Source organism: Ahaetulla prasina, chromosome 1 (assembly GCF_028640845.1).
Source record: "Ahaetulla prasina isolate Xishuangbanna chromosome 1, ASM2864084v1, whole genome shotgun sequence".
Lineage (NCBI taxonomy): Eukaryota > Metazoa > Chordata > Lepidosauria > Squamata > Colubridae > Ahaetulla > Ahaetulla prasina.
In genome coordinates this window covers 245,182,853-245,207,739 of record NC_080539.1, presented here as the reverse complement: position 1 = coordinate 245,207,739, position 24,887 = coordinate 245,182,853, and the positions used below count along the sequence as shown (strand labels likewise).

General features: G+C 37.3%; 1 protein-coding gene across 1 annotated transcript in view; it reads left to right on the top strand.

Moving 5' to 3' along the window:
- The window catches only part of KALRN (kalirin RhoGEF kinase), a 545,114-nt gene that overhangs the window by 279,770 nt on the left and 240,457 nt on the right, over positions 1 to 24,887 (top strand). The window contains exon 4 of the mRNA XM_058195145.1: positions 21,222 to 21,414. Within this exon, the coding sequence (XP_058051128.1) occupies positions 21,222 to 21,414 (193 nt within the window). The remainder of the gene's footprint in view (positions 1 to 21,221; positions 21,415 to 24,887) is intronic.

Genomic DNA, 24,887 nt, shown 5'->3' with positions numbered 1-24,887 from the left:
GAATACGGCTTTATTATGGTCTAACCTCTATTGTGCTGCATGGCTTATTTTGTGTATGAAGGATAGTGAAGGAAAGATGAGAAAATAGATGGTGAGGGGGAAGTTTTTGAACTCTATGTCTGTGCAAAATAAAAATCTGCCTTGAAGTCCAAATTAGCTACGTGTATCAATAAATGCACAATGGCATATTTGAAACCAACCCAAGTATATTTGTATGTAAAAAAATTGTGGGTTTTACTTTCTTTCAATCATTACTTTGTTATTTCTTGTAATATTTATTTCCCTATAATGAAATTCTCAGAGCAGCCTTTATAAAGTATTTTTTAAAAACCATACTATTTAATAGCTCAACAAGACAAAACCATTCTAAAACAATCATGATACTAAGACTTTGCAGCCAAACAATAAGGTTTTTAATTTAATACTTGAAAGAGAATCATAATAATATAGGCATATTTATTATTTTGAAATCAAATAAAGGAAAAAAAGCAAGTAGAGGATATCTTCAAAAACTATTATATAATATTTATTGTTTATGGACAGAATGCTCCAAATTCTATATTTCTTGGTTAGCTGTGCTTCAAAATTCATCATCTACTTGTCTTTCAGATTACTTAAGACAATTAAAATAATTTTTAAAATTGACATACACATTTTATTTGCTACAATTTTCAGTTTGTCTTTTTCCCCGCTTCTTGTGGAAGAAAAAGTGATAGTGCAAAAAGGAATGTGATTACGCTGAAGTATGTGTGTGTTGCACTGGGATTTACCCATTGCACATGGATTGATAAACGAAAAGAAAAAATATTTTTTGTAATTATTATTTATTACAGCCTAAGGTCAATACGGCCTAAGGTCAGCAGCATAAAATATTGTACAGGCAAGGTGTCCAGGTAATACATACATAGATACATACATGTGTATGTGTATGTATGTGTGTATGAATGAATGAATGAATGAATGAATCAATGAATGAAAGGGGGAAAAGATAGAAACTGAGCTCAATAATTGAAGATAATAAAATAAAAAAAAATACAGTATTTAAATTACAAATACACCATGAGTTTTCTGAAAGCAATAGCTATGAAATTCAAAATTTAGTCACTTCCCTTAAATCTTTCACCAAACATACAGTATAATGGTATGTATGAACAGATGCTGCCGAGGAAATTGTCAGATAAGGGCAGCATTGCCCATGGGTGGATGATGGGTGGGGCAAGAGGCTCAGAAGAGACCCCCCCCTACTTTTGGGGGCTATGAAGGTGAAGAATTGTATTTCAGATATAAAAAGATTTTGTTAACACATCTTTACAATAAAGTAAAATGAGTTCATCAGGTCATATTTCCTGCCTGATTTACCTGATCAGGCTGATATGCAGGTGGCTCTTGATTTGCAACCACTAGTTCAACAACCAGTCAAAGTTATAAAAGTGCTGAATGAATGGTACTTAGGACTGGTCCCTGAGCTTCCAGCTGTTGCAGCACCCCGACAGTCATATGATTGTGATTTGGGGGTTTGGCAATTAACTTGCTCTTATGGTGGTTGCAGCAGCCCACAGTCACATGATTGCTATTTGCGACCTTCTCTGCTGGCTTCAATGGGAAAGCCAGCAGGGAAAGTCAGAAGTTGCTTCTATAAATTATTCCCAATACTTTTTCTCCCTAGGAGTTCCACTATGGAGTATAGGATCCCTGTCACCTGCTGTGCTTCATAGCATGCCTCTGCCCACAGAATCCCCAATCTGCCCTGAGTGCCCAACTTGATGATGATGATGATGTTATCCGTTCAGTCATGTCTGATTCTTGGAGATTCCATGGGCCAAGTCTCTCCACATCTTCTGATCTTGCACTACTTCTTTGAGTTGTTCTATGCCCGTGATGGCGAACATATGGCACGCATGCCCAGAGCCATCTTTCCGGGCACACGAGCTGTCGTCCAACTCACCTGCAGCTGTGCATGCGCGCATGCCCCAGCTGGTGTTCGGGCCTTTGGTGCACATGCACGCAATTCAGGGGACCCAGCTGGTCTTCGGAGCTCTCCTGTGCATGTGCACGTGTTTGCACATGTGCGTGAGAGTATTTGCGTGCAACGTGCACATGCATAGATGGCATTGCGTACATTGTGTGTGCGAAAACTGTGTGCATGTGCAGATGGTGTGATTGCATGCACAGTGCATGGGGGGAGCCACACAAAAGCCACACACATGCGCTGATGGTGTGGTTGTGCACACAGTGTACGGGGCGGAGTCACACATTAGCACAGATAGCACATGCATATGTGAAGCTCGCAAAGCGCATCCCTGTTCAGCACTCCGTGAGTAAAAGGTTTGCCACCACTGTTCTGTGCTCTGGCTGGTGTCAACTTTGAAGGTATTCAGCCACTGTGTTATTTGGCAGCTAGATTTCCTTTTGCTGTGAACTCTACCCAACATAATTGGTTTCCCCAGTTAATTCCCCTACATGATAGGGCCAAGGTAAGTGAGACACAGCTTTGTGATTTGGCCTTCTAGTGACACGTCTGATGTTATGTGTTCTAGTATTTGCTTGTTGGTCACCTTTGCTGTCCAAAGAAGCCTTCTCCACCACCACAGCTCAAACAAGTCGATTTTCTTCGTGTCTTGTTTGTTTGATTGAGGTCCAACTTTCACAACAATTGGTAGCCACAGTAGAGCAAACTAATCTATATTTGGTTGTCAGGCTGATGTCTTTGCTAAGTGCTCAACTTAGGTAGATATATTTGGTACATAACTGGAGTGGCAAACTCAACCCAACAATTTTCTCATGCAAGCGGACAGAAGTCTATGGAGACTGTCAGTCATCAGGGTCATGGTTGTCCCAAAGGTGCTTTTTTTCAAGGGGCAACTGGACTTTCTGGTTTTTCTTTGAAGACATTTCACTTCTCATCCAAGAAGCGAAACGTCTTCAAAGAAAAAAACCAGAAAGTCCAGTTGCCTCTTGAAAAAAAGCACCTTTGGGAGAAGCAATTACAGAGAGAGCCTCCTGGCAGAAAGGAAAACCTCTGGCAGATGGAGAAGTGTTATAATTGGTCTACAAGTCCTTCTTCTTTTTTTTGCCAGTCCTGGCAAAAAAAAAAAAAAAAATCTCCCAAATTTATCTGGGGAAAATTAAAAGGGACACTTTATTTCTGAACAGTTAGAATTCCAAAGCTACTGAGAGAAATATAAAAAGCGGAAGGCAGAAGTACAGCAATGCAAATTTGCTTTGGAAGATAGCCGCAAAATGCAACTGTCAGTCTTTGCTTAAGACTGCCCTGAGGGCTGCCAGGAAAATGATTTTAGCAAAAGGAGTCAGCAGGCAAAGTTCAATAATACGTGTGGGACCCTTACAAATCCTTCTACAGAAACATGCCTTTGAAGTTTGGCCTGCATTGCTGACAGCTAGCCAGGGAAAAACCACAGTGGACTAAACTCAATTCAACCTCCGTGGAGGTTCTCTCTACTCTTTCCAGTACTCTCTGCTCTGCTTCTCTAAAATGCTCATGCTTTGTTTCATAAGTGGTCTGGAAGATAGAAATATTAATAAAGTTCAGTTTCTCTTTTAATATTTATAAATAGGGTGAATCCCTTCCAACTTCCACGTTGGGAAAACCTCTTTTGTGTCTGTGCTTCTATTATAAATCTCAACCATTGAAAAGTTTCCAAAATAAAGAAGAAACGTTGTTGTCCTAGTTTCTGTTGCAATAGAAAATAGTTCCTATCTATTCAGTCCTTTCATGATGTGGAAAGGGGTTGAAATGGAATAGCAATGAAGGCTGTAAGTGGACACAGGAAACAGGTTTTTGGGCACTGAGATGTATATTACCTAGTTTATACATATGGCAGCTGTTCTTCAGATTGAGTTTCCTTAAAGTTTTGTTTTTGCCTTGGGTTTCCATTTGACTTGTAACAACACCCAGCTTGGTCTCTCAGCATCCTTTATTCCTCCTGACTTTAGACTGGGAGGGTAGTAGGTCAAACTTCCACAAATAAATATCAAATAGCCAGGAATCTCATGCTTGATAGAGTAGCAGTAAAACTGTCCCTTTAGGTTACTGTAGCTTGCAAGGATTGTAGGCTTAGAAATTTAAGATTTAGGATTTTCTTTTTTAACATAGGTGATCGTCACAGAGACTTGTCCAAGTCCAAACATTTAATATGTTGCTTAATATTCTCTTAAGGATGCTTTGAAAAATGATGTGTGTGTGTGTGTGTGTGTGTATATGTATATGTGTATGTATATGTATGTGTGTGTGTATATACATACATACACACACACACACACATATATATATATATATACACACACACACATATGTGTATGTGTATATATATACACATGTGTGTGTGTATATATATATAGCTGTATCTAGATCTATATCTGTGTTTGTGTGTATGTATGTGTGTGTGTGTGTGTGTGTGTGTGTGTGTGTGTGTATGTATGTATGTATGTATGTATTTATATGTGTCAGTGGTGGATTTCAAATTTTTTAGTACCAGTTCTGTGGGTAGGGCTTGGTGGGCATGGCATGGCTTGGTGGGCGTGGCTTGGTGGGCACAGCAGGGGAAAGATACTGTAAAATCTCCATTCACACCCCACTCCAGGGGAAGAATACTCTAAAATCCCCATTTCCTCCCAATCAACTGGGACTTGGGAGGCAGAGAATAGATGGGGGCAGGGCCAGTCAGAATTTTTACTACCGGTTCTCCAGAACTGGTCAGAACCTGCTGAAACCCACCTCTGGGGTGTGTGTGTGTGTGTGTGTGTGTGTGTGTATGTATCTATGTATGTATCTATATATGTGTATATGTATGTATATGTGTATATGTATGTATATATTCATTTATTTATTATATTTGTATACCGCCCTTCTCCCGAAGGACTCAGGGCAGTTCACAGCCAATAAAAACGGTACATACAATACAAATTTAAAAACTATATAAAAAACTGATTCAATAACGGCCTAAAAATTTAAATACAGTTTAAAACCCCGTTTAAAACCCTAATTAAAACCCTAAAATTAAAACTATCTTCAGGCTGGAGTTTTTGGCTTTGTTCTTATGTGACAAAGACACTTTGTCACATAAGAACAAAGCCAAAAACTCCAGCCTGAAGATGATGAGTGAGATCTCATCGAAACGTTGCCTAAATACTTTCAATCTTACACGGGAAAAGATCCGAACGTACCAAAACCTCTTCAAAACTCAAGTGTGGTTTCTTGCCCTGGAAAAAGCTCTTTAACCATCTTCTGAAATGCCCAAACCTGACTTTTTTTTTACAGGGTGCATAAAGAGTATCATAGTATTAAACTGTAATTCCTAATGCTTATTTTCCTCTCTATTTAAGAATGTAAATAGGGTTTTTTTTGTTTGCTTTTTGTTTATATTTGCATCTTGACACTTAAAAAGATGTGATTCCTCAAATAACCTGTGAATACTTACATTCTTTGTATGAACAAAAGAAGCTTTTGAAAAAAGGAGAAGAAGGAAGTACAAATCACTTCAAACCCACTATAGAACATTCAAATTCCATTGTGGATAAGCTTAAATCTTTGAAGAGATGGTCTGCCTAGTGAATTTTAACTTTCTTTTCATAACATCTCAAAAAGGTTTCTTTCTTTTCCATCCATCCAGATTTTTTCAAGGTTCCTTTTCCCCCCCTTTCCTACTGAAGCACCCCACTTTTTTACCAACTTTCCATCCTTTTTTTTTCTTCATTTTTAATGTTACTAGTGGAAGAAAGGAGGGGAAAGTGTGTATTTGAGCATTTCACTATATAAGTAAAAGAAAAGTTGGCATGTGTAATTAAAACAATTGTTATTTGTAAAATGTGGGATATTTTATTTTAAAATATGTTCAAATCCTTTTTTCCCCATCCTAGACATTTTTAGTCTAGAGTAGTCTCAATACAAGAATGTATTCACACACAAAGATGACACATGCACACATGTGCACATTACTATCTTCAGATAGCTAATGAAAAACAGAAAGGAAAAATAACTTGTGTTTGTGTTTGTGTGTGCGTGTGCGCAGAGACACAGACATAAACACACACACAAAAACACATCTTGCTCTGTCTACTCAAATATTTTGTAAACTGAAAATGTTTGCTATATTTCTTGAGGACTTGGATGGAACAATCCTTTATATATTTAATCAGAACTAAATCTAATAGTTTAGTATTGCTTATTCTGAAGTAAGTAGGTATTTGATTCCAAAGGTCTGAGCTTGCATTATCTTCATCAGAGATATCATCACTGTAAAGAAACTAAAACAAAGGTTTAAGAAGGTATTGCTGATGTCTAAATTATTTCTGTTTTTTTACAATGAAAAGCTAAATTAATATATTGTTTCCAATTTATTGGTTGACTAGATCATTTAATTCCCCTCTTCAATTTATATGGGAGACTTCAAAGTGGAATTTACTGCTTAATTTGGGACATCCTGTTTATTTATTAATTGATTAATTTTTGGGGGCTTATATGGAAAATGTTAATTTGGTTTATGAGGTTTAATTATATATTTAGATGAATATATATCATTAGTCTCTTTGCAAATTAATTACAAAAATTGTTTGTATGGAAAGTATTTCATTCTTGTTTTGAGTTTGATTTATGTTTTTTAATAAACAAGCTAGTCCAATACATTAATTTTTATGAGGATTCTGCACCATGCAGCACTTGAAAATATCCTCTCTAATAATTGAGATGTTTTAGCATCATTGAATTTATTGGCATTTGCAATGTGATTCACTGATTGCCTTATATAAAGCAACTTATATAAAGAAAAACTATTATACAATTAGGAAGGAAATTGAAATGGTATATAGTTGACTGACTAAAGTTGTACTTTGAGCTAATAGAAGTGTCAGAACATGATAGAATGGAATCCCCAACCATTTTGGCCAATGGGAAGATTTGAAATTTTGAGAGCATCAGAATGATGTCAGAGATGCCCTGCATGAAATCTTGCCCATTCATAAATTGATAGCTGTGGCTACATGGCCAGTCAAAATAGAACATTGAGTACAAATGAAAGAATTGCAAGACTGATATCAAATTGGAAACTCCAGTAATAATGTAACAAATAGTTTACATCTAACATTTAAGAAGATTCTTATTAATTAGGATCATTGATCCATTTCTTCCAGTAAGCTAACTATGAATATAAATGGTATACTGATGCATGTGATGTATACATGTAGTCCTCAACTTTTGACTCTTTGTTTAATGGTGGTTCAAAGCTATGACAGCCTTAGAAAAAAAAATTATGACCTGAAAAAGTTATTATCACATTTACAACCATCGTACCACTCCCATGATCATGTGATCACAATTTGGATGCTTATCAACAGATTTATGACTGGTTGCAGTGTCCTGTGGTCATGTGATCACAATTTGCTATCTTTTTGCCAATTTCTGGCAAAAAATATCCATTGGAAAAGTTAGATTTGCTTTCAAATTCACTTAACAATAATTGAAAACATTATCGAAATTGGGTCTGACCTGACTTACAATTGCAAAGACTTACATTGGAAATTCTTAGGTTAATTGTGGTCATATGTTGAGGACTACCCATATTTTTGTAACATTCTTAGCTATAGAAATTATTGAATGTGAACATAAACATATGAAGCATTTTCTAAATAAATGAGAATTCTGTTAATTATCATTGATTATCAAATGCTACCTGTCTTCCTTTAGCTAAAGAAATGGAGCATTCAGGTTAAGAGTTTATGTATGTGTAGTTTATTCTCTATTGTTAGGTTGAGACTCTAGGTCTAGGAAGAGTGCATAGAAGAGCAACAAAGATGATTAGGACTGGAGGCTAAAACAAATGAAAAACGGTTGCAGGAATTGGGTATGTCTACTCTAATGAAAAGAAAGAGTAGCAGTGATATGATAGCAGTGTTCCATTATCTAAGAGGCTGCCACAAAGAAGAAGGGAGCAGCCTATTCTTGCAAAGCACCTGAAGGCAGAATAAGAAGCAATGGATGGAAACTAACCAACCTAGAACTAAAGAGAAATTTTCTGTCAATGAGAACAATCAACCAGTGGAATGGCAGTGCTCCAACACTGGAGATTTTAAAGAAGAGATTGGACAACCAATTTGTCTGAAATGGTATGGGAAGATCCCTTCTAACTCTGTTATTCTGTTAAGGTTACAGACTATCCCAATTAAACAAGTATTGTTCATGGATGATAAATTTATAATAGCTTATATGACAATGAATTTGTTAATTTTTTAATTTAGCACATTTTTCCCGTTTTTGCCAAAGTATCTCTATTCTTTCATGTATTTTTGTATTACATGGTCAGCAGCCCATTGATTACTGAGATACACAGAATGGATTTGCAGCATATCGTGAGAATCATTTAATTATTTTTGGGTTGAAAGTGAAGGATTAAATGCCTCATGTTTATCAGTCAAAATCTACTAGCTGATTACTTTTTATATTTAGATGCTAGAGACTAATACTGAAGCAAATACACTGTGTCTTATACATTCATTGCACATTATATATTTTATTTAATAAAGTTCCCCTTTATATAAGCTCATAACTTGACATTAATTTGCTATCCAAAAGGAAGCCTTATACATAAAATAATACATATTTTTAAAGCTGGTTTTAAATGTTTTTCACTGTAATAGCCAGTCACTATTTTTCTATATAACCTACTCACAGATATTTATTTATTTTTATTTATTTATTTTTGTCACACCGTATATATAAGCATAAGCATGAAACAGCTATACAACACATAAGCATATATATGCGTATGAGTATATAATAACTATATTAATTGGATATAACGAAGGAAAACAATAGGACAGGAACGGTAGGCACATTTGTGCTCTTATGCACGCCCCTTACAGACCTCTTAGGAATGGGGTGAGATCAACAGTAGACAGTTTAAGCTTAAAGTTTTGGGGATTTGGGGAAGAAACTACAGAGTCAGATAGTGCATTCCAGGCATTGACCACTCTGTTACTGAAGTCATATTTTCTGCAATCAAGTTTGGAGCGGTTTACCTTGAGTTTGTATCTATTATTTGCTCATGTATTGTTGTGGTTGAAGCTGAAGTAGTCATTGACAGGTAGGACATTGTGGTAGATAATTTTATGGACTATGCTTAGGTCAGACTGAAGTCGGCATAGTTCTAAGTTGTCTAAGCCCAAAATTTGGAGTCTGGTGGCATAAGGTAGTATTTTATTGTGGATAGAGGAGTGGAGGGTTCTTCTTGTAAAATATCTCTGGTCTGTCTCGATTGTATTTATGTCCGATATGCAGTGCAGGTTCCAGACAGATGAGCTGTATTCAAGAATTGGTCTAGCAAATGTTTGGTATGCTCTAGTTAGTAGTACAATATTACCAGAGAAGAAGCTATGCAAGATTAGGCCTTAGTGCCTTTTTGGCAATGTTATTACAGTGGGCCCTGGCACTTAGATCTTTAGAAATGACCCTCACTCTGTCAAGGTCTTTGACAGAGTGAAGGTCATCTATAAGGTCATGTCCATCTAATTTGTATTTTATGTTTTGATTTTTTTTTTTGCCAATGTGTAAGACAGAGCATTTGTTGGTTGAGATTTGAAGTTGCCACTTGTTAGACCAATCTGACACATAGTCGAGGTCTTTTTGAAGGGTAGTTGCATTGTTACTTTTCAGTGACAATGTAGCTGCTTCAAAGCCCATTTAAAAAAAAAATCAAAGGACTTATTTCAGGAACAGATACTTGATTTGGCAAAATATTCTAATCTAAAGTGCTGCCCTGGCTTAATTTCAAGCAATTTCTTGGTGATCATAAAGTATAATATATGTAATAGATCTTTGTAAAAAAAAAAGGTGCAAATTTTGTTGATTGGATGCACATGGAAGGCTGCATATAAAAAAGCCCAATGTTTTCAAAGTATTAAAAGAGATTTGTTATTAAACTGATAGCTAGATATCTGGTATCCTCTGTCATTTCATGATTTGGCAAGGCACATGTGTAAAAAAATTAAGTGAATGATAACTTTTATTTTAAATGATGTAATCTGCTTTGCTTCCACATGTGAAAATAATTAAATGACTTGATAGTTGATAGTTACAATGTTTAGTACAATATTTACTATATTGTTAGTGTGAGTTTTTGGCTAAAATTATTATTGGAAGCAAAATCAATTCTAAATGATGGTCTCTCACTCTCTGAAATAATTTCCTGACTGTACTAAAATGTTGAATTTATCATAAATAAAGCAGACGTTTAAAGGCAACAGGGAAAAGCATTCTGTTCATTTCTATAACTGCTCCTTGCATTAGGCAAGTCTTGTGTCTTTTCAAATCAAATACAATGTTTCAACAATATTTTGGCTTTCAAACCTCTGTTTTGCAGACAGACTTACCAAGAAGACCAAAGACTATGAGATTTATTAAGTTTGAATTAAATTGCCATTGGGGCATGTGCTTGGTTACTAGATTACACAGGACTGGATTGTGTGGCAAGACCCTAATATAAACAACATCATTGAATGTTCTGAGTCTTCCCTTCTAAAACTAACTTTGCCATAATTATGCTAGACTGGCCGTATCTGTTTTTCAATCCGATTGAGTGAAAAAGCCACAAAATGGTTATGGTTTAGTTTAAGTAAATGTGATGTGAGAGGGCAAAAGAATTTTAACAGGGGTGGATTCTGAGGTGTTCAGATAATTTGTGAATAGCCAGGAAAACATCTGGTTTAGGATTGGGAGGGACAGTTATGTGACAACATCAGCTTAGCATGGCAAATTCCATATTAGAAATAGGAAGTATTAGCATAATAATGTCTTCTGTGTTTCAATATATGATCAAAGTACTGTGCTATTCTGTAAAAAATAATATTATAGAAAACATTTATAATAGAATAGCCAAAGGACCAGATGGGATTGGATTGAACAGAGGGAGGGAGGGAGGAAGGAAGGAAGGGTTGAGAATTAATGAAATATATTAATATTTTGGACACTTGCATAATGGATTATAAAAGTACATTATTCATCTATTCCCTCCCAAACCTAAGAGCCTGCTTTGTTTATATTGCAGTAGTATAGTGTAAAATCTACACAATGATATCAGTTTGGGAAAGTTATAGTGTTTGGGTATATTATAATAAAATATCTCATTCTCAGGAAAAAAAAGAATGTAAAATGAGACTCCTTGAGATTACAGAATGTGCTTTCAATATATTTTTAAAGACCATTCTTTTCTCCAGAATCTGTCAAATTGATATCATGGTGAATTTTTTGAAAGAAAGCCAAGAACACAGTCCTGATGGTAATTGTCCAGGAATGTCAAAAGTATGTATTACGCTTATAAATATACTGAAATCTCCAGGACCAAACATAAACGTTAAAATTATGTTGCATCATTCCACATTTGGAGGGAGAGCAGTTCATCCTGCTTTCACTGCAGAGATGTCTGAGAGCAATTAGCGGCAATGTTCAACTAATTATTCTAGTTTTAGATTTGAAGTTTGCCCCTTATATCCAATTAATTACAGTATCAGAATTTGTTACATTATTTATGTATTTTAACAAGTTCATTGACTAGTAAGAAACTATGGAAACCGGACAGTTTTAATGCTCTTCTTTGGAACAAAAAAAAATTCCAGTAAATTTTGTTAAGCATGAAGACAGATACAACCAAGCACGCATTCCCTTTAGATATTTACCAGCCTGCAAAATTTTCTACCTGATGAGTTTCTGCACTATTAAGGACTATCTGTATATGCTGATAATATTTTTATAGGTCTCCAAAGAGATTGATAAGTAAGAATTGTAGATAGTAAACATCTGCTAAGCAGGGAACAATTTTTTCTCCTTTAAAATTACACACAGGGTTAAGGATGAAGGAGAGAAGATGACTTGATACCCAGAGTTAGGCATGCAATTAACAAGGAGAAAATAGGTTGATCAATGCTGTGCAGAAGTCCACTCAGATCTAAGGTGTGAGAGCATGCCATCTTACTTCTTTGCCAAAGGTACTAAATGTCTTTAAATAACGCTACTGAGAAGTATTACCTGATACACCCATTTTCATTAAAGCTGAACTTAATTTGTTCTGTGCAGACATTTGGGGCCTAATCAACAAAACCTGCCAATTATTTTAGCTTTCACATTAGTCACAGTTGAAATTACACTCAAATTAAAAATTAACATGCTCCCTTAGGCCTATTTGTGCAATCTTAATGTTTCTCACTGAAATATTGCCTTTTATAGTCTATTTGGGCAAGCTGTATCAACCAACAAAGCAAGAAAAATGGAACCATCTAGAATTCAGAGATATATAATTGCAATTGAGCTAAATTATTGATGTCAGGCATGGTTGTCTGGTAGAAGCCATGATAACATCACATATATAAAGTGATGCCATTGTGCAAATGTAATTTGCATCAATTGCATCATGACATAAATGGTTACCATATGTAATTCACCTCACTTGCTCAATGATGTCATGATGCATGTATTGTTACTTGTCCCCTCATGTTCCACTGTAAATGTTCATAATGTCAGTTAGTTAAATTAACAGTATCAAGAATTACAGTTTGATCAGAAATATAAAGCCTTGAGCAAAAGAAAACTGAAACACTGGAATTAAGGGGAAAAGCTTTTTTTTTTTTTGGCTTGGTTGAGGCTGTATACTTATTATTATTATTATTATTAATCACATTTATATACCGCCCTATCTCCCGAGGGACTCAGGGCGGTTCACAGGCAAGTAAAAGACATATAAATACACACTAAAACCACATTTAAAAAACTTATTCTACAAAGCCGAATTAAAAAGCAATATAAATAATAAAAACCCATTTAAAACCAATATAAATTTAAAAACTAATCCAGTCCTGCGCAAATGAATAAGTGTGTTTTAAGCTCGCGACGAAAGGTTCGGAGGTCTGGAAGTTGACGGAGTCCTGGGGGAAGTTCGTTCCAGAGGGTGGGAGCCCCCACAGAGAAGGCCCTTCCCCTGGGTATCGCCGGACGGCACTGCCTAGCTGACGGCACCCTGAGGAGTCCCTCTCTGTGAGAGCGCATGGGTCGGTGAGAGGTATTCGGTAGCAGTAGGCGGTCCTGTAAATAGCCCGGCCCTATGCCATGGAGCGCTTTAAAGGTGGTCACCAAAACCTTGAAGCGCACCCGGAAGGCCACAGGTAGCCAGTGCAGTCTGCGCAGGATAGGTGTCACACGGGAGCTACGAGGGGCTCCCTCTATCACCCGCGCAGCCGCATTCTGGACTAACTGAAGCCTCCGGATGCCCCTCAAGGGGAGCCCCATGTAGAGAGCATTGCAGTAATCCAGACGAGACGTCACGAGGGCGTGAGTGACCGTGCATAAGGCATCCCGGTCTAGAAAGGGGCGCAACTGGCGCACCAGGCGAACCTGGTGGAAAGCTCTCCTGGAGACGGCCGCCAAATGATCTTCAAAAGACAGCCGTTCATCCAGGAGGACGCCTAAGTTGCGCACCCTCTCCATCGGGGCCAATGACTCGCCCCCAACAGTCAGCCGTGGACTCAGCTGACTGTACCGGGATGCCGGCATCCACAGCCACTCTGTCTTGGAGGGATTGAGCTTGAGCCTGTTTCTCCCCATCCAGACCCGTACGGCTTCCAAACACCGGGACAGCACTTCGATAGCTTCGTTGGGGTGGCCCGGTGTGGAAAAGTACAGCTGGGTGTCATCAGCGTACAGCTGGTACCTCACACCGAAGCCACTGATGATCTCACCCAGCGGCTTCATATAGATGTTGAACAGAAGGGGCGAGAGAACCCACAAGTGAGGCGCCTCGGGGCCGACCTCTGCCCCCCTGTCAACACCGTCTGCGACCGGTCGGAGAGATAGGAGGAGAACCACCGATAAACGGTGCCTCCCACTCCCAATCCCTCCAACCGGCGCAGCAGGATACCATGGTCGATGGTATCAAAAGCCGCTGAGAGGTCTAATAGGACCAGGGCAGAGGAACATCCCCTATCCCTGGCCCTCCAGAGATCATCCACCAACGCGACCAAAGCCGTCTCAGTGCTGTAACCGGGCCGGAAACCGGACTGGAACGGGTCTAGATAGACAGTTTCATCCAGGTGCAGGGGAAACTGATATGCCACCATACTCTCTACAACCTTCTCTGCAAAGCGAAGGTTGGAGACCGGACGATAATTACCTAAAACAGCCGGGTCCAGGGAAGGCTTCTTGAGGAGGGGCCTCACCACCGCCTCTTTCAAGGCGGCCGGAAAGACTCCCTCCAACAAGGAAGCGCTCGTAATCGCCTGGAGCCAGCCTCGTGTCACCTCCTGAGTGGCCAGCACCAACCAGGAGGGGCACGGGTCCAGTAAACACGTGGTGGCATTCAACCTACCCAACAACCTGTCCATGTCCTCGGGAGTCACAGGGTCAAACTCATCCCAGACAATATATACCATGTTCCTTTCTCCTCTTCCCTCTAGGATGAGGGTTCGCTGCTGTTTTTGAGCTAACTTCATAACTCTTAGCTCCTAGAGTTTATGTATTTTTTCTCAACAGACTCCTTTCCCCTTCTACTCTCCCCTCTTTCTCCTCCCCCCTCCTTCTCCTTCTCCTTCTCCCTCTCCCCCATTCTCTTTCTCCTCCCCTTTATGTCTTTCTAGGGAAGGCTATTCCTCAGGGTAGAGGCTGCCATGGAAAAGGCACACTTCCTAGGTCCCACTATAAGGCAGTTTTCTTAAACCTAATTTTTCAGGAGTTCCCCTCAATTCAGAACTTTTCCTCATAGCTTCAGTCAGGACATTTTCTTGTCTTTTTCATGCTCCTCAACAGAGAGGCTGAATATTCTAGCTCTTTCCCCTTATACTCCAACCATTTCCATTCTTCTTCTAAGCCACAACTGTGCCCTAGCTAGAATATTCAGCCAGTCCGATGTTTTGGTGCCTGAAAAGGTATTGGTTAATGGAAATATAAAAGTGGCAAGAGACAGATGTATATCACAATCTGCTTCTCATCTCTATGTCAGAGTTCGAATGAAATATTTCAGATTGGTCCTCCTGCACCAGAAGGGATGCAATGGAACAGGTCACTTGTCAGTGAGAGTTTGGCAAGAGTGGCAACATAACCTTGGGGTCTTGTCCAGTAGTGAAATCTAAACCAGTTTACTACTGGTTTGCTGGCTGCGCGTGTGCACTGCACGCACGCATGCGCAGTGAACACTATACACCAAATATGAGGTGCCCATGTGCAGTGCTGAAAAGGCTGAATAGGTTGTAAAAAAGTGCTTTTAAAGGTTAAAAAAAAGGCTTCTGACAATCGCACGGCTCAGCTGTGATTGTCAGAGCCTCCTTTTTTACCTTTTAAAAGCATTTTTTAAAAGAAGTAGCAAGCGGGCGAGCGGGCGAGCGGGCAATTGGGTGGACATGGGCAGTGGGGCTACCGGTTTTCCGAACCACCCGCCACCATCGCTACTGGATCAGTTGATCTGGTCCAAACCAGGAGCATTTCACACCTGTCATCTGCTCTAATAGGAAGCCCCCAACTATCATGGAGAACAAGGGTTGTTTAAATAGCCCAAAATGTCCAACTAGCCATCTGTTGTGGCACAGTAGCTTCCCCCAGAGAAGGAGTTTGTGTGTTTATTTGTTTGTTAAATTTATATGTTGATCATTGTCAGGTGGTTCTCCCCATTCCCAAGAAAAGTGAAAGGGGAAAGACAATACATATTGATTCTGTTCTAGCTGAATATGAATTTGGTTAGAAGAAAGAAGTCATTAGCGCCCAGGGTGGGTTAGGTGTCAGGAAAAGGGAAGCTTCTCTTACATACTAGTTACATAGCAATAGCATTTAACTGATTAGCCAGTTAAAATGCAAAATATTAATTAAAGTCATCCATAACTTATCATGGAAAAAGAAAATCTCAGCTCACATAGTAAAGCATTCTACCTATTTGTTTTGTGAAGTGGGAATGTAAGATACAAACATTACAATCAGAAAAGAGTTGTGTCCACCTGACCTGGCACTGAATGAATCTAAGAAGTATGTCAGTGTTCCAAATTCTTACGGTCAGCTCATGCCTCAAAAGATGTTCTGTCTCTTTGGGGAGACGGCAATAATGCTGAAAGGCTATTTTGAGAGTCAAAAGTACATTGCTAAAAATGTACTGAAAGGAGTGTCTTGGAAAAAAAAATACAGGGAAGAAAAGTATTCTTAACTGTGGGATGGAAGATAAAAGCACACATCCCGGGACAAAATCAGAAGCATTAAAATGGTGGAATGTGGAAATACGCTGAGAAGTGAATCCCTGAATAGAAGGGAAATTGGTTGGACACTGGAATCCCACTTAAAATAATCTCCCTTTTTGTTTAGGCATATTTGTGGTTGTATATTCACAAGAATCAGGGTTGGGAAGACAGTTTCCTGAGAAAAAGTAAATTCAGGAGGAAACCTAGCATCATTGAAGAATAAAAACAGCTTTACCAGACCTGCTGTATTAAATGATGCAATAAAGAATTTTTAAAAAGCATTGATTTTTTCAGTAAGGAGATTTACTTGCTTTATTGAATACTTCGTCAGCACAAAAATTAAACAGGGCAATTATTCAATTCACCATTAATTTAATACCATTGAGTTGATATTCTCATTCAAATGACATTTCTCCCTTTTTACTTTTTGTGTAATATCTAATTTCTATTTAAAATTTCTAATAATTAGGTTGAAATGACTACTTTTCTTGGATTATGATGCAATGAATTCTATCAGCAACGTAGACATTTTTGTTTCCATTTAAACCTGTTCTTTGGTTGAATTCCTTTATCACTGCATTATCACACCTGCATTGTTGGTGTGGTGTTCTTGAGGGTTTGGGGAGACATTAGTTGTAATGTCTTGGTTTCTTGTGCCGTAAATAAATTATTTGTAATAGCTAGAGTTGTATTGTCAGTTATGCTCAGTTACAGCCTCTGATATGCTCTCAGTTAACCCCATGTCCATCAGTGACTTCCTCTGAAGGGCATACCAGTTCTAGCAGTTAATTTCCCAGCAAGTAGCAATTCTGCATTGATTTTGCTTCAGTCATGATCTTTTTTATTGCTGCCAAATGACTCAGTTGAAAAAGATACTAGATGAGAAAGGGATACTAAGGTAGTAGTCTCTAGAGAAATATATCAGCACTGTATTTATTTATTTATTTATTTAATCACATTTTTATACCGCCCTATCTCCCAAGGGACTCAGGGCGGTTTACAGCCTGATAAAACATACATATAAATACAAAATAAAACACCAATTTAAAAAACTTATTAAATAAGGCCGAATATTAAAACTACAATAAGATAATAAAACCCCGTTAAAACCAGATTTAAAATTTAAAATTCTAGTCCAGTCCTGCGCAGATAAATAGATGTGTCTTAAGCTCGCGGCGAAAGGTTCGAAGGTCAGGAAGTTGGCGAAGTCCTGGGGGAAGTTCGTTCCAGAGGGTGGGAGCCCCCACAGAAAAGGCCCTTCCCCTGGGCGTCGCCAGCCGGCACTGCCTGGCTAACGGCACCCTGAGGAGTCCCTCCCTGTGAGAGCGCACGGGTCAGTGGGAGGCAATCGGTGGCAGCAGACGGTCCCGTATCACCCTTCCTAGAATTTATTTAAAATTCCAGACTTTTATTATCTGCATGGTAAGTAGTGTCTGCATGAGTACCATATTCGCCTCTCCAAAAAAACATCAAATACATCTTTTGAACTGCATGGGGAGTTTCTATATCAACCATAGGTTGGGGTTAATTCATAATATTTATCCGATTTCCTATAAAAGATCAGTGTACTATAATTTTTTAAAAAAATTTGGAGTACTAATTTGGTTGAAATATCTATAATGATATTTTCGGATCCTAATGAGATTAGTATCAATTAATTTGTTTATTTATTTAAAACATTTAAATGAAGACAAATTGGAGAGTCAGTTTGGTGTAGTGATCAAGGCATTAGGGTAGAAATCAGGAGACCTTGAGTTAAGAGTTAAAGCTGTCTGGGTAACTTGGCCAGTCATTCTCTCTCAGCCCAACTCCGTTTACAAGGTGTGATTGTGGGGGGGAAAGGAGAAGGAAGGGATATTAGGTATATTTGCTGCCTTGGGTTATTTATAAAAGTAATAAAGGTTATATACTAAAATAAATAAAGAACTGTCCGTTTTAAAACCAAATGCTAGGTGTGTCTCAGCAAAAGAGTACAATATATACAATATATACCAATATATACAAAGAATAAAAAGAGAGAACAATAAAACTAAAAACACAAAAACCCTATGCCACTGGACACAAGTTCCTGGATGTAGCCCACAATGATTATCTCACTGTGAAGATCTGATAAATACTTTCATGTTAATAAATTAGATTGAAGGAATGTCTTTAGTTAGATAAAAATCCAAGGAAATTTCTTAGTTGGGAAGAAGACATTTCAAAACTTTGAGGATTTACTAGACCCAATCTTGGTTTTCAGCATTGATTTAAAATAAAATATCAGATCAAAGCTGAAGTTTGCATGTATACTTAATGCTTTTTTATGTTTATTTATTTATGTTTATATACAGCCATCATAAAAATAATAGATACTGATAAAGTAAAACTCGTTGTCTAGAAAATGTTTCTATTCTGAGGTGTTTCAAACGCAAAATACGTATTTTTCATTTCAAAGTCTTGCTCTGAAGAGGAAACATTTTGCCCAAATCTGCAATTGCCATTTGATTAGTTTAACATTTCTTGTCAGAACACTTTAAGGTTTTCTTCTTCTTTTTTTAACCTGCACCCCAAAGGCTAAATTAAAAAGAAATATTTGCAGACATGTAATACCTGAAATTTTAATGATTACCTAGCGGCTTCAAGTAATTGTTAATTAAATTTGGAGGGAAGGTATGAAGGTAGAGAGATGTCATTACAGGTTTCACCAGGGACAGTTCATTTTGATATATAGAAGCAGGTATACTCAAAATGCAGAAATATTTGAGAAGGTTGTGGTTTTTTTTACATATAATCTAAATCATTGTTTTACTGAAATGCCATTGCTGTGACTGGGCTGCTTCATCCAATTTCAGAAAGGCCATTTTGGATTTGGTTAATTCTTTAATTAGGGCAATGGTATTCCCCTAGAACCCCACCCCTCCGAGTCCTCTATTTCATCTGCTGTATCTGAACTGCCTGGCATCTCATTAATTGTACACTGTTTTTCTACAACTTATTGGGCAAATTTTAGCATGCAACATCTGAAACCATTTGTGGTATGCTATTAGTTAATTCTAGATAATTTGCCACTGGCAAACTAGCCTCCTGCTAATTATCACTTATTTAGAAAATAAAATTCATAGATTAGTAGATATAATGGTTGGTATAATAATTCTGAGAAGATGACAGATCTTCGGATCAGGTTACAGTGCTTCCAAGTTTAAAACTTTTCTTTAAAAAAAATACATTTTGTTAAGCTTTCATTACGTTCTTACAGCATTTGAGCATCATAGATTTTTTTTTTTAATTGGCCAGTGTGATTGGACACACAAGGAATTTGTCTTGGTGCATATGCTCTCAGTGTACATAAAAGAAAAGATACGTTCATCAAGGTACAACATTTACAACACAAATGATGGTCAATATATCAATATAAATCATAAGGATTGCCAGCAACAAAGTTACAGTCATACAGTCATAAGTGGAAAGAGATTGGTGATGGGAACTATGAGAAGATTAATAGTAGTGTAGATTTAGTAAATAGTTTGACAGTGTTGAGGGAATTATTTGTTTAGCAGAGTGATGGCCTTCGGGAAAAAACTGTTCTTGTGTCTAGTTGTTCTGGTGTGCAGTGCTCTATAGCGTCGTTTTGAGGGTAGGAGTTGAAACAGTTTATGTCCTGGATGTGAGAGGTCTGTAAATATTTTCATGGCCCTCTTCTTGATTTGTGCAGTATACAGGTCCTCAATGGAAGGCAGGTTGGTAGCAATTATTTTTTCTGCAATTCTAATTATCCTCTGAAGTCTGTGTCTGTCTTGTTGGGTTGCAGAACCGAACCAGACAGATATTCAATCATCGATTGAATGAGCATCTTAGTTATTAATTTTAAAATCTGTGCTATTGCAATATTGTAGCTATATGTCATTTCAGTATTGGAGCTATATATCATTGCAACGCTTATGTCGTAAGAATTTTGATCAATATAATATTGGTGCTGTTTGGGATTATCCATGTAAAAGTCTGTGTTGTTTTGACTCTAAGCAATGCTAAACACAGTTTCCTGTAGAACTTTGCGGTACAAGCTTCACACTCGTAATACAAACTTTTGACATTCCTGGACAATTACCATCTTGGATTGTCAATTACCAAGGATTGTCTTCTTGGCTTTTGTATCCCATCTTCTAATACAGATAGTTCTTGCTTAGTGATAGGTCATTTTGCAACTTTGTTCAAAGTTACAACAGATCCCCCCAAAGGTACAGATCCCCCCTGATTTTGAAGTTCTTGAAGTTCTTTTTTTTCCCTTGTACTTCCTTCTTTTCCTTTTTTAGATATGTCTTTTACTTTCTGTAAAATTCTCAATAAATATAAACAAATTTTAGTGAGAGAGTGAACTTGAAAACATGGAATGCATGAATAATAAAGATTACATAACATACATATGTGTGTGTTTTACAAACCGTAAATAAATCAGAGATACCTTATTTTAACAGTCTAAATAGGGGAGAGGGTTCTGTTATTTACAAATGTCTTTTGAAGTGCAAAAGTTTGCCACCATATAATCAGCTTCATGATGTCATTACACAAATGGCACAAATATATGCCATTAGTCTGATGATATCTTTAAGCTGCTAAAACTACTTGACTTAGAAAAATTCAGTCCACTGCATGTCAAGTATATTATTTCAAGGTCTGCTAAATCTTTTGAAGAGATGCATAGTATCAAATTCATTCACACTTAAAAATTCACTTCATGATAGTGTGGAAACTAGTACTTAATCTCTCTTGTATAGTGAATCACAATGAATTATATCATGCAGTTAATCTAAAGGTAAATTAATGCACAGGCAGTTGAGCAAATGAGTGAGTTGTCCAGTTAGTGCTTTAATATTGTAGTAGAGCATATTTAGTAACAGAACAATGATTATCGATCTGGAATCTGTAAATATATGAATCGGATCAGCAGAGATAAAATGTCTATTTAATGTCAATTTCACATTTCTAATGAAGTTGACTCTGGATATAACTTATTCAATGTTTGATCCCTACAGTGAAGATGTCTGCAAACGTGGTTTCACAGTCATCATCGATATGAGGGGGTCTAAGTGGGACCTGATCAAACCTCTCCTGAAGACTCTTCAGGAGGCCTTTCCTGCAGAAATTCATGTTGCCCTGATAATCAAGCCTGATAACTTTTGGCAGAAGCAGAAGACAAATTTTGGAAGTTCAAAATTTATCTTTGAGGTAAGATTTACTAACTAAGAACTATTATGAAAACTAGCATTGCCTGTTATTTTAGATTACTAATCAAATATTGCTTTGACCAACATATCTGTAATGCATACAACATGGATCCGATTTTTTTTTTGTAAGAAACAGAAGACAACTTGTAGATAGTTGTAGTTGTATACTTCTTTCTCATTCTAAAAGAAAACAATATACCGGTAAATAATTGCATATGCCCAAATGAACATTCTATCCATAACAATATACTTGCATGTTGGTGGCTTAACTGTTATGTAGACTGAGCAAAATATATAGGCAGTCAGTTGAAATTCAAGCTATACAATTTAGCAGCTACAAGTCATTGAAAAGTCCACTGATACCTGCCAATGTCAACTTGAAAGAAAGATACTGCCCTTAGGCAAAGAGGAAGGATTATAAACAGAAAGTATGTTACTCTGACAGCTGCTTCTGCTGAAAAAAACCTTCTCTCTTGAAGAACCCCAGTAATAGCCAGGTTTATGCTCCTATTTTCCCTTCAGGGCCTGTCAGTCACAAGTTGTTGGTAAGCAAAAAAAAAAAAAGCAGGGTTGATGTGTGACTGACAAATGCAGATTTCTGGAGTTTCCTGTTAACACTGGAGATGACCCAACAAGCCTCCTTGTCATTAATTCAGGCTTTTTACAAATTACTTTTCTTTCCTCATGAAAAGACTGAATGAGCAGGCTGTGTTTTGATTGGTTGCATTTGAACTGGAAAGAAATATGACAGCTGATCGGATGTTACCTTGTCCTTGCACATTTTTTCTTCCTTTCTGATGAAGTTTGATAATGTATTCCTATTCATCTTGAATTCCCCAGGGAGAATCTATCTGAATAATAAGTGTATCTGCAAAATGCTTTAAACAAAGAGGCCTCCTTTCCTATCTTCATGTTAAAAAGACCAATTATGGCAGGGGAAGAATATTTTAAACAGATTTAAAAACCGAGCGAGAAATTTTCAGCCTGCATTGACATGTCCTATCCTAAATTTAATTAGAATTTAAATGTAAAGAATTAACTTTGAATTAGCACACTCTGCTTATGGTGCATTTTTGAAATACAGTACTACTGACTCAATATTCGTAAAAACAGTGCAGAAATATATCTTAGATAACTGTTTAGCTGTTTTCATTGGCTTTTTTTCTAGTTTTGTATGCTATCCAGAGTCTATTGGAATTGAGCAGCCAATAGATATAAACAAACAAATGTTAATTTTTCCAATGAAGCAGAAAATGTATTTGTGCAGTGTTGTTTTTGTCCCAGATAGGATATAAAAAAAACATCATCATAGTGCTACAATTTCAAAATTGGTTGACATTTCACTCTTTAGACCTGAGGCATTGCACTGCTTCAAGAAGCAACTCTGAAGAATCTTTGCTTAAGGCATTGTTGAAGTGAAACATCCTATCACTGGATAATATCATCAGTTACCTGTATATACCACCTAAGCTAAAAAAAAAAGATCAATAATAAAAATTTATGGTAATCAAACCTAGAGCACAAGAACTTGAAAGATCTGGGAAATAAAATGGTTGAAGAGAGAAAGAAAAAAACGATCTAATATCTGTACTAGAAAAGGTACCTAGCATATGTATCAAGGTAAGCTAATTTTTTAAAAAAGTGTTCCAACGAAGGAAGAACTGGAAGTATGTAGAGCTATGGGCAATGAACTATAGACTATAGACAATGGAATGGACTCCCTACTCAAGAACTGAGAAATAAGAAGATTCCAGTGGGAGAAGAAGTATATTTTGATGTCTGTTTAATAACTATCTATCTATTTCAAGTTGGGAGTCTTCAGTGTTATATCAGTTAGCCAGTTAAAAGAGTATTCATTCCAGAAGACTTAAGGATCAAAGGCAAGAGTTATATTCAGTGTATTAGAAGCTATGAATTCCAGTTTACCAATAGCAATAGCACTTAGACACATAGCACATAGTGCTTTACAGAACTCTCTAACCAGTTTACAGAGACAGCATATTGCCCCTAACAATATGACCTTGGATTTTATTAACCTCGAAAGGATGGAAGGCTGAGTCAACCTTGACCTGGTCAGTATTGAACTCCTGGCTGTGAGTCTGCCTGCAATACTGCATTCTAACCACTGAACCACCATGGCTCCCAGATAGCTCCTGATATTGTGAAATCCTAAACTCTTCAAAGCCTTAAGGGATGAAAGTAACACTCCAAATTTTACCCACTAAATCACTGGCTGTAAGTGTAATTCTTTCGGTGGAGGCATCATATAATTCATATATTTTGTTCTGTATAGCATTCTGGCTGACACATTTTGTATTAGTTCCAATTTCTGCAAACTCTTCAAGGGTAGCCCAGCATAGATCACACTGTCTAGAGTGCACTGCAAAGATCAAGATGAAGTGTAACCAAGGCATGGATAACTGTTGCAAGTCTGACCATCTCAAAAATGGATGATGTTATACTGTAATTGATGTAGTAGTCCTAACTGCATAAATGTGCACCATGTCACAGCCGTCATGAATTCAATGACAGATGAGGGTCAACTGATATTTTCAAACTGGAAACCATTCCTTTCACAGGAATTGCAAACCAACCAAAACAGTCTAAATCTCCATCTCAAAGTCTGATTTCTTATTTATCAAAAACTAATCATTTTCGTCTGGATTTAATCTCAGTGCATTCTTCCTCATCCAGGACTTGATCAAATCTAAGCAATGTCTAAGATATTGATTGCCTTTTGAAGTTGGATAATAGGGTGCAATATGATTGTGTGTGAGTGTATCAAAGTTTTTATTGAATTCCCCCAATTTAAGTTTCATATAATGTAGATACTGAACATAATAGGAGGCAAAAATGCAATCTTGCAGGAAACAAGGATATTTTCTAGATACAGCATGACAGTAAGGACTAGAGCCCTTATAAAATAGTATTCTTAAATTGCATCTATGTTGCAGCATAAGTCATCCGCCAAGACAACCAGAGCAGTCTTAATAGTTCTCCAAGCTAAAACAGCTTGAGGGGCCGGATAATCTCTAAATATATTCTCTAAAACGTCATTTTTGGAGGACAAGAACCATTGTTTGCTTTAAGTTGCAGACTGAGGGCTGTATTTTGAAAAGTGTCTATGTATGTGGGGGGTGGGGCATAAATTAATTTACAATGTTTAAGCACAATGAACATGTTATTTTACATATAGTGATCATTTTCCCTTCTTTGGGAACTTTTTGGGCTGTATCAAAAATCTAGGAGGCTACACGAAGTTTTAAGACTGTAGCCCTTTTCCAGTTTTCCAGTTATCCAGTTTTACAAATTATTTTTCCAGTTATCCAGTTTTTCAAATTATCACCCATTGTGAAGGTATCCTGAATGTATATGTTGATGGAGAAGTGAAAATATACTTTCCATCCCAAATGAATTTATGCAGGACAGAAGCAATGCTTCATTTCTTGCTGATTTCTAGTAACACTGATGATG